The following is a 10,426-nucleotide window of genomic DNA, read 5'->3' as shown; positions in this document are numbered from 1 at the left end:
TGGGACAGGCTGCCCGGGGAGGTTGTGGAGTGTCTGTCCCCAGAGACATCCCAAACCTGCCTGGGTGTGTTCCTGTGGGATCTGCCTGAGGTGACCCTGCTTGGCCTGGATGATCTCCAGAGGTCTCTTCCAGCCCCGACTGTTCTGTGACTCTATGAGTGAACAGAGACGATTCTAAAACCTATATAAGAAATGTTGAAGAGTATCAGGTGTTGCCTGCTATTACACGCACCAGACGCTGCTGTGTCATACCTGGGCTTAGGTACCAAGCAGCTAAGGTCCACCTTATCATTGCAAGCCGAGATAGGGTGCAGCATTACCTCCCACCTTTGCTCTGGGATTATAAAGGTCGCTTTAGCTCCACTTCTCTTACAAGGACCAACCTGTCCGAGTGCCCTTCCATAACTCATGTGCACTCCTGTTAAGATAGCCGGGGGCTGTTTCATTTATTAAGCTGTGATGAAATAGCATCTTCAGAAGAAAGAGATTAGTGGCCAGGCCTAACGCTCCAAAGGTGAAAAGCATACAGGCTAAATATTTGCTAATGCTGATTTGACTCTGGTCAAGATTTTTCTCTGTGAGCAGTTCTAATCAGGCAGCAACCCAGTATGGGTTTATAGCATTCAAGGGGAAAAAGTATTTCCCAGGCTTCCGCACGTTTTTTTAGTTGTCTTTGCTAATACAAACTGGGAAGAAGGCTGAAAAATAGGAACAGAGAAGGCACAGTCCATGCCTGCTTTCCTGGAACATCCATCACGTGTTAATACAAGCACATATCTTATAGGAGCTATTGTGATTGATTTGAATTTTGCCGTTTAGGGAAATAAAACCAACTTGGGGAATTTGAAGGAGGCAGAGAGGATGGATGAAGCAGTGCTCTGGTACCAAAGCCAGTGCAAGGGTATACGGGTGGTTTGTGTTATGTGTGATATTATTTTAGTTGGTCTTAGTCTTGTGCATGCTCTGTAACCAGGTCTACCAAGGGATCACCCGGAGAGTTACCATTCCTTCATGTGGAATAACTTCTTCAAGCATATTGACATCTCGGCAGAAAACGTTCACATTTTGGATGGAAACGCACCTGATCTACAGGCAGAGTGTGACGCATTTGAGGATAAAATCAAAGCAGCTGGAGGAATCGAACTCTTTGTTGGAGGTGAAAACCCGAAGGACTAGCGGTCTCTAAACACTGGCAGGCAGGACCGCCTTTCCTTCACCAGCAATCGTTTATTGTCAGGGGAATTAATTTTCAGTGCAGTTCAGTGGATTTGCGGTGAAGGGCACCCCATACATCATCACCCTGGGTACTCGTGTGCGTAGGCAGCCTCATCTTCCAGTGTACTGCTCCTTCAGTTTTAGGTGTTTCAATCCAGTAAATGAATTGTTCAAGAAACAGCTAGTGGGAGAAGTGGGCAGGGCTACAATTGTACCAAGTACAAAACGTATCGCAACAGCCAGGGCTAACAGGGAACTGCCAGGAGTAGTTACGAGTCCTCTGAGCCTACAGGAGCTCAACACAAGCTCTTCCCGTCAGTTTGCCTTAAGATTCTGACACCTGCTTTGCTTTGTTGTTGTCCCAGCACAGTTAGGAAAGAGTCTCTGTTGGCTTCAGAGGGGGCTTTTGCTCTTGTTCCCACCAGAAGGAAATCTGAGCTCAAGCAGAAAAATGCCAAGTGTTTTTCTTGGACCTGTATCTGCTCCAGGAAGCAGTGAAAGTCCTTCTAGTGGGGGTGCTGCTGGCTCTGCTTCCTACCATAACCCTTACACCCACTGCCCCCCTTCCCAACCCGCCTCTGTCACAGGTATTGGCCCGGACGGTCACATTGCCTTCAACGAGCCTGGCTCAAGTTTGGTATCCAGGACGCGAGTGAAGACCTTGGCTATGGACACTATATTGGCCAACGCCAGGTTCTTCGAGGGTGACCTCTCCAAAGTCCCCACAATGGCTTTGACGGTCGGCGTGGGCACTGTCATGGATGCCAGAGAGGTTAGGAGAAAAAGCAGTGACTTCATACAGTAGCTCTCGAGCAAGGACTATCCAGCAATGCACCCTGCTGGTGCAGGCTGGCTGGTGCTGTTCCTGCCACAGGCAGGTCGATCCTCACCTCGTGTGCGGTCCCTGCCACAGGCAGCTGAATCCTGACCTTCCTGTCCCCCTGCACTGCGGAAAGGCTCTTGCTCTGTCTTCTGTCTGTGCTTTGCTAACGCATTTGCCTGACCATGCAGCACAGTTGTGATCAAACTCATCTGGGTAAATAACTGACAGGAACCACTGGCTGACTTGGTGTTACACCAGCCCTCATAAGCTGTTCGGGGTGGCCTTTAAATGAGTCTGTCCCTTGATCTATACTTGTGAAGTCTGAGCACTTAAGTGCTTAACAGGGGAGCTCAAAGGATCAGAATCGTTACAGTGACCCACCAGGCTGTAATTTAATTGACAAGTAAAATGCTGTCAGAGCAAACAGAATTGTGACACAGCAAGATGTCTCCGGGCAGGATGTCGGGGGCTGGGGCAGCTCTCTCTCTTCCAGTGGGCAGGGTGACGGTGTGCTCTCTCTGACCCCGACTGCCGTCTTTTGTCTCTCGGCGTCCAGGTGATGATCCTTATCACAGGAGCCCACAAAGCCTTTGCTTTGTACAAAGCCATCGAGGAAGGTGTCAACCACATGTGGACCGTATCTGCTTTCCAGCAACACCCCAACACCGTGTTTGTGTGCGATGAGGATGCCACGCTGGAGCTCAAAGTTAAGACAGTGAAATACTTCAAAGGTGAGTGTTTGACCCGGCCAAGCAGATGTCGTACTTACTTTTTAAGTGGCACAGGCCATGCTTTGCATTCGATGTTTCTGTTTAATCAACTCCCAAAGGAGTACATTCCTTCACTAGAATAGCCAAGATGTGCAGCAATAATAGAAGCACTAAGGTAAATGCTCAGTTGCATGGGCCTGGGATCAAAGGAACAAGGACTCTAGTAATGCCTAATTGCATTAGCTTTCAGGGAATGAGAATTATGCTTTATTATGTCTACTTAGGTCATCTTTTTCCTTGCTCCATTAGGTTTAATGCTGGTTCACAACAAGCTTGTGGAACCCTTATACAGCATGAAGGAGACGGGAGCAGAAAGAAGCCAGTCCAAGAAGCCTTACAGCGATTAATGTTGCTGTTCAGAGAAATGCCAAACCAGCTTTTCTGCTGGAAACCAGCTGTGGAGAAAGGGAATTGCTGCAGAAACTCATCTGATATTTGTTCTTAAATTAGCAAAATGATTATGTGCTTTCTTCTTTCCATTCAAAAGACAGATGCAACCTGCCTTAATGAACCAAATGAGGATGGGATCCAGTATATTCTGTTCCACAAACTTCCACCACTAGTTTATTCTCTGAAGGTAAAGCCAACGGAGAGCAAGTTGTTTAATCTCTGAAGCAACTGTAATCATGTGGACTGAAGGCTCCAGAACTTCAATGTGAAGATACGTGGAAGTACAATGCTGCAGAAACTAAACGGGATGTATTCTCACAATTAAGACAAGTACCTCCTGTGTCACTCCCACGTTATACTCACTTAACAGGGGAACTGAGCGTGTTCAGCCTGGAGTAGAGAAAGCTGCAGTGTGCCCTCAGAGCAGTGTGCTTCACAGCTGCGAGTTCGTCCTCAGGAAGGTGAAGCCAGGCTCTCCAGGGCAGGGCACGGGGGATAGATGAGAAGAGACAGCAGGGCTGGAGTTAAGACAGGATACTCAGTTTGGATATAAGGAAAAAAACTACCCATGGGGACAGCGAAGGAGCAGCAGGTTGGCCAGAGAGGTTTCTTTGTCTCTGTCCTCAGGAGTTTGTCAGGGCCTGACTGGATGAAGCCCTGGCTGAACCCTCCTTTGGACTTGAGCCCGTCTCCACAGAAGGGAGGCTACTGGCAGCGTTCATCAGGGCTGTAGTAATAATCCCGTGCCATTAATGCACTTAATGGTTAGTTCATACATCTATATGATTTTATGGCTTGTCACACAATAATCTTAAACATGTGCAGTGTCAGGGTATAACTTTATACGCCCTGGAGCTTCATGAAGTGTAGCAGGAGGACAGATGAAGCATAAACTTCTCTCTGTGCCGCTCAGCGCTGCCAGCGCAGAGCCCAAAGCAGCAAGTTCTCTCCCTCCTTGCCCTGCTTTACGTTGCTACAAGGGAATGCCAAATAAGCCTCAAAGGAAACGCTCTGTTCCCTCTGGCCTCAGCTGACCTTTAGTTACAGAAGCCGCACACAGTGGACAACAGCGCGTACTGGCAAGACCCCACCGATTCCGAAACTTGATTCCTGGGTTTCCTATCAAACGCTGTCACGTGAGTGGCAAGACAAACCGGGCAGCATTTATTTTCTTTATGCAGAAATTTTCTAAGTTGTTGATCTGTAATGTAACTTTCTACAGTAAATGTCTTTCATTTTCGCTAAGTGGTCACAGTGACTGCATCTGGTGCTTTGTCTCACTGTGCCAGCAAAACATGGAGCAGCTCATGTGGCTGAACAGGACTCGTAATAGCATCTTGGCACAGAACACCACTTCCAGGCATGCTGAAGACCTGTTGTTTTGTACAGACTTTCTCTGGCAGCTAGAACCAAAGCTGTAAAAAGCAGGTTGGTGAAAATAACTGCTGTGGCTCCTCCCTACCTCAAGAGCGTCCTCTCTTGTCTAGAAGTTGCTGGCAGGTTCCCACCAAACACCTGCTGCCGTTCTGTCTTACCAGGCAGCAGCCGTTTCGTATATAAAGGAGAGGGGATCTTTAAAGGAGGAAAGGGGAGGTCACAGTTCTCTACCTTTTAAGCACAAAACATCTGCAAATAATGTAATGCTCATTCAGTGCATGCACAGAAAGGGAGGAGGTTTGCAAGAGGAGGGGGGCACAAAAATAGAGGAAGAGCTGCCTGTCTTGCTCCCTGGCCATAAGGACAAGTTCTGGTTTTAGCTGTCCCACCTCTGCAGCACCAGCCAGGTGTCTTCCACGTGCAGTCCGCTGCTCTCCCCCCCTGCCCCAGAGGGTCTGTCCTCTTCCTCCTCGGGGCACCTCCAGCCCGTGGGTTCCACGAGTGCCCAGAACTTGCAGCCACGTCGGTGAGTACGTCACCCTTCCTCCTCCCTCTGTGCAAAAGTTCTTGAAGGCAGAGGTGGTGCGTTGCATCTTCAAATACTTCACCACAGCCCCTGGGCTCTGCCAGCCGTCCCCAGCCACGGCTTTGCATCCCCGCACAGCCCCCGGCCCTGCCCTCAGCCCACCTGTCCTGGAGCAGCCCCACGGAGGTGTGAGAGACCCCCCACCCCCTGCCCCAGGCAGGCAGGGACGGGGGGCTCAAGCACACACCTCGTCACGACCCTTCCCCACGCGCTGCCCTGCGCTGCCGTACCCGTGCCACAATGAAGACACACAACTCCGTTTACTCTCTTAAAGTGAATTTAGTGCATGTGAAAGGTGCAGGAAATACAACTGAAACCATACACACTGTAAACTTTTCCTACACGCCGTTCTATAGCCTAAACCAAGAGATCTGCCCTTCCCACCTATCTAATCCCTGCCAATTCCAATAGGACAGACTTTGGCCAGATACCCGAGTATAAATTAATTTATTATCAGTCAAATCTGAATGAGAGGTATTCACCTTGAGTTTCTGAAGTCTTCCATCCAGACTTTTGCTCTTTGTTTGGAACACAGCACATGCAGTTTCAATTTCAAAACTTTTAGACCATTCTGCAAATGGGAAAACTTCTAAAAAATCAGTGGTTCCCTCCAGTAATTACTTCTCATGTTCACAAAACTACTTGCTGAACTTTTGGGGGAAATAATTTGTTTTTCAAAATAACTTGAAGTGCAAGAACAGTGGAAATAAGGGATCTAGTCCAGCAGTGAAACTACTGACTCATCAAATTACTTAGATAAAGAGTTAGTAAAAAATAAATTACTTCATTATCTGAGAAGAGAAAGTAGTTTTCAGTATCTTGAAGGATTCAAGTTAATCTCAACTATAAACCCATAAAAACTATCTCAGTGATACTTTTCACCCTCTGGCTGGCTGCTCATGGGTCACTGTCAAAAGGAGGTGACACGAGCGAACACACCAACCATCAAACCAATTTAAGCCTTACCATCATTAGAAAACATCAGGGACAGAGCGAGGAGCGACTCTCACGGAAATGGGTCAAGAAACGCCACAGAAGGAACAAGCTCAGGCGCCGAACACGGAAGAAATGATGGTAGCAGAAAACTTCCCCTGTGCAAGCGACATCACCGAGCAGCTCCAGGAGCACAACGGGTGTAACCGAAGTGCCCTGAACCCCACAGCAGGGACGAACCCCGAGCCTCGGAAGGCCGGTCTCCCTAAAGGGAACTCCCAAATATCACAATGATTTGAGGCTTCGGTTTTGCTGCGGTTTGCTTGGGGAAAAGGGGCGCTTCTTAGTAAATATTTCCACTGTAATTTTCCAGCTTCTGACTGGTTGTATCTTGTCTGTAGCGAGGGATGTGATTTTTAGGGCCTTGGGGGGTGACGGGTAGAATGGTCTCCTTTGGTTTTGGCAACAGCCTCTGAAGTGTGAGCATCCTGCAGTGCAAGGTAGTTCTCATTCTCGGATCGCATAATGGAAATGGAAAGCAAACAAACTGGACACAAGAACAGAAAGCATCTGTCTCTGGTTTCTTCACCTTTTGTTGCTAGAGAAAGCCACTAGTCTTCATCTTCGGCTTCCCAGAACTCACCATCAATATGCATGGCTTGAAACAACCTGCAAGACAACCAATAATTTACGTCAGGATATAAGAAGAGCAAAATATGTTAAAAAAAGTGCAATCTAAATGCGACAAAAATCACAAGAACAGCAAGTTCCACTATTTTCTTTAAGCACTGCAAACCACTCGTGCTGCCGTCCTCCGAGTCGCTTAAATTAAGCTGCTCGGCATTTGTACAGCACCTGACAAACGTGATGTCTTGAGAAATCCCCGAAAACTTTAATAATCCAGAAAGTAGCAAAAGTAACCGATCAGGCTGCTGGTCCCGACTGGCCTTTAGGCAGGACAGCAGGAGCCTGCCTGCTCCCAGCAGCTCACCAGGTGACTGCAGAGTGCAGAGCCGGGCAAACGACCTGCACACACGAGTAGGGTGGGGAAAAAAAGGGAAGAAAATGCTTTTTTTATAAAATAGTTTAGTCAAGATAGGTAGAAGTTAAGCGAAACGACAAGAAAAAGAGAACATCAGAAAAAAATCGAAAGAAAAACAGGGTAGGAAGCAATAAAAAAACGACTGCTGGGAGAAGAAGAGATGCTGACACAGAAGTGCTAAAAGCAAGAGAAAAGCAAATCCTGTCAGCCACATCTGCTGGAGTAGAACACTCGGTGGAAGACTGAGGAAGCTGCTGGTATTTTGCCCTTTGTACCCAGGCACCACAGGTCACAGTGATGGGCACATAACCCCAGGAACACACACGGGCTCGGAGGCTGCTGTCACCCCAGAATCACCTGGACTGGAAAAGACCTTTAAGATCATTGACTCCAACCCTTATCCTGCCACTGACAAGCCCTCAACCAAACCAGATCCCTGAGCGCTGGGTCTGCCCGACTCTTAAATCCCTCCAGGCACGGGCACTCCAGCCCTGCCCTGGGCAACCCGTTGCAGTGCCTGGATATCTTCCTGATACCCAACCTAAACCGCCCCTGGCACAACTTGAGGCCATTTCCTCCTGTCCCATCACTTGTTCCTGGGTTGAACAGATTCCCACCTCTCTACAGCCTCCTGTCAGGGAGCTGCAGAGAGCCAGGTCTCCCCTCAGCCTCCTTTTCTTTGAAAAAACTAGAAAAATAAGTGGCACAGCACTGGAAGAAATGCTTGTCGATACAGACCTGTTAAAGCACGGGGAAGCTGGATCATTGAAGTGCCTGTAGGGGTTCATCCTCGACAGAGAACCCATACAAAGCCAGCAGAAATACTGCATGCAGCCAGTACACGTCATTTTGTTACAGCCGTCTAGTTTCTGAGGGGGAGAAAACAAGAAATAACAGTAGCAAAATCTTACCAGGTTGGTCTTCAGGCCTGTCTCTGTAGAACAGTCCTCGAAACTGCATCAGGTAACACACAACTTCTATCCCAGCTCTATCCCAATACCAGAATTTTTTACTGTTCCGAAGAACTAGGAGCTAGAATGGCGGAATTGTAAATGGTCCATAGCAGTAATCATACTGGAAAAAGAGCATTTTTCTGAAGCTACTTTTATTTCCTGGCCTGAGAAACAGCAGCAGCCACACGGAAAACAAAAAGGGATTCGCAGGGCTCCCCAGTCAGCCTGGATCTTTGCAGTACCGGAGTGTGAACGACACCAGCTGCTGCCTTTCACAGAATCACAGCATGTTGGGGGTTGGAAGGGACCTCGAAAAATCAGCCAGTCCAACCGTGCTGCCACAGCAGGATTTACTCAAGCCTCCAGAAACATCACCTCCTTTTCTATAGAACACTGAGGGGAATTCAAAGTTCTCTTACCGTTCCCTAGACATTTCCTTGCCCCGGTGAACTCCGAGGCTACAAATATATCTTGGTTCCAGCCTAAATACCGAACTGACTTCACTTCTGTTGGTTCTGTTCAGCCACTGGGATTCTTCAGCCCTTCCCTTACCTCGATGGGAGTCCCGCAGCAAGGACAAGACTTGGAGTTCTTCTCCAGCCACTCTTTGCTCTCCATCTCCTCGAGAGCTTTCTGAATCACTCGCTTGCCATAGCGTTGCTCCAAAAATCTTTTAGTTGTCTCATCTGCTTCTAAATATTCGTTTCGCAAATCCATTAATTTCTCTGGGGAATAAATCAAAAACACAAAACCCTCAGCTTTTGTAATATGTTACACAAAGAAGTCCAGCTAATAACAGCATAAAGCATTCTCAAAGGAAACTAATGTCATTAATTAAAAAGCAAGTAAAACATAAAAAATATGAAAATATTAAAGCCCCTCTACCTCAAAATTCAACTATTTTACTTGGTTATGTTACAAAAGAGACCAGTCAATGGAATTAGAACAAGTCTACAATGCAATATAGCCTGGCAAAGAGAACTATTTTTTCTGATCACACATTAAATGAAGCTTTGTCACATGACACATTTTGAGGCCAAACAGGCAGAGAAGCATCCACCTCATTCCAGTATCGGCTCTGACAATGGGAAGTGATGGATTCACAGGCAAGGGTAAGAAAAGGCACAGACAAAATCACCCTTGCCCTGCTGTGGCCTCTCAGCATTCGGCCATCAGCAGTTTAAGGACCTCCTGAGCTGTGGAGGGGCATCGAAGGAAAACTTCTCCATTGCCAGCAACAGGCCTACCCCAAAGGAATCTGTCCAATCTTTCAGAAAACTGACCTGGTGATGAGTTTCCTCGCTCAATTCCTGACTCCTAGTCTTTCCCAGGCCTGGCTTAACTGCTCCTCGATCTGCTCCTGAAATACGACGATGACTTACCTGCAGTAACTTTACACGGCGAGACCCCGTGGTAAGTCATTTTACACAGAGTACAGAAAGCGTAGTTGCAGCAGGAGCAGATGCCCATGGTGCACCCCGGTTCTTGCATGACCGGGGTCTGGCAGCCGGGGCGAGGGCAGTACACGACGTCCGCCATCAGGTCCAGGCTGGACTGCAGCAGCAGCCGGTCGTAACGTGCAAACAGCTGCTCTCCCACCAGCTCTTTAACCTGAACAGAGGGCAGAGGAAGGTTACACGCACCTGGAATTCTGAGCCCACCAGCTTCAGCAGAAAATAGCAGCAAGTCAGTGAAAAAAGTACCTACAGCTGGCCTGAATCCACTTTATAATCTCCAACAGGTCATGACAATTACACCTAGAAAAGCTATTTTTATAATGAATGAAAAGCACGCAGTGTCAAATGCAATGGGACATTACTTCAGGCCCCTGACCGACTCCAGTGCTGACACAGGGGCCAAAATACGTGCTAAGCCACCCAGTTTTAACTCGGATGCCCTTGTGTGGCTCAGAGTCTGAAAAAAAACCATTTCCCCAGGTGCATTCACAACGCTCACGGTGAAAAGCCACACCTTGCCTTCTGTAAACCATTGGTAAGCGAGCAGAACTCTGCTTGCACGCTCGTATTACCTGGCCAGGAGTAGCAACAGAAGAACACTTGGGTTCCGGACAGTTGAGGCAGTGGACCTGACCGTCCCTGATCTGGATTTCAAAGTAGTCCTTCAGGCAGGCCTTGCAGTACACGTGGCTGCACTCGGCGAAGTGCATACACTCGCTGCCCAGCTTCTCGCAGAAGCAGATATTGCACAAGTACATCTTGCTGTTAAAGCACTTCCTCCTCTGCGCCTGGTCAAAGTCCAAGATTTCCCTAATCAGGCTGGACAGCGATTCCACATCCTGCACAGCTCTGGCATCAAGGAGTTCCTCTTCGGCTGCGG

The 10,426-nt window shown here is 48.1% G+C and overlaps 2 protein-coding genes across 3 annotated transcripts in view; one reads left to right on the top strand and one right to left on the bottom strand.

Annotated features, from left to right (window-relative positions):
* The first annotated feature begins 971 nt into the window (after positions 1 to 971).
* Positions 972 to 3,262, top strand: LOC104276965 (glucosamine-6-phosphate isomerase 1). The gene is made up of 4 exons (XM_009873457.1): positions 972 to 1,156; positions 1,803 to 1,987; positions 2,595 to 2,769; positions 3,058 to 3,262. The coding sequence occupies exons 1-4, from the start codon at positions 1,012 to 1,014 to the stop codon at positions 3,153 to 3,155; spliced, it is 603 nt and encodes a 200-aa protein (XP_009871759.1). The 5' UTR covers positions 972 to 1,011; the 3' UTR covers positions 3,156 to 3,262.
* Positions 3,263 to 6,616: 3,354 nt separating this feature from the next.
* The window catches only part of RNF14 (ring finger protein 14), a 5,191-nt gene continuing 1,381 nt past the window's right edge, over positions 6,617 to 10,426 (bottom strand). For both annotated transcript variants that reach the window (XM_009873456.1, XM_009873455.1), the window contains exons 3-7: positions 10,119 to 10,426; positions 9,472 to 9,700; positions 8,642 to 8,814; positions 7,875 to 8,005; positions 6,617 to 6,763 (exon numbers count right to left, since the gene is read on the bottom strand). The exon at positions 10,119 to 10,426 is cut by the window's right edge and continues 235 nt beyond it. In XM_009873456.1, coding sequence (XP_009871758.1) covers positions 6,706 to 6,763; positions 7,875 to 8,005; positions 8,642 to 8,814; positions 9,472 to 9,700; positions 10,119 to 10,426 — 899 coding nt within the window. In that variant the 3' untranslated portion in view covers positions 6,617 to 6,705. The remainder of the gene's footprint in view (positions 6,764 to 7,874; positions 8,006 to 8,641; positions 8,815 to 9,471; positions 9,701 to 10,118) is intronic.

The sequence above is a fragment of the Apaloderma vittatum genome, unplaced genomic scaffold (genome assembly GCF_000703405.1).
Source record: "Apaloderma vittatum isolate BGI_N311 unplaced genomic scaffold, ASM70340v1 scaffold16717, whole genome shotgun sequence".
NCBI classification, from domain to species: Eukaryota; Metazoa; Chordata; class Aves; order Trogoniformes; family Trogonidae; genus Apaloderma; species Apaloderma vittatum.
Note: the sequence above shows the minus strand (reverse complement) of the source record. Positions and strands in the feature narration are given on the sequence as shown.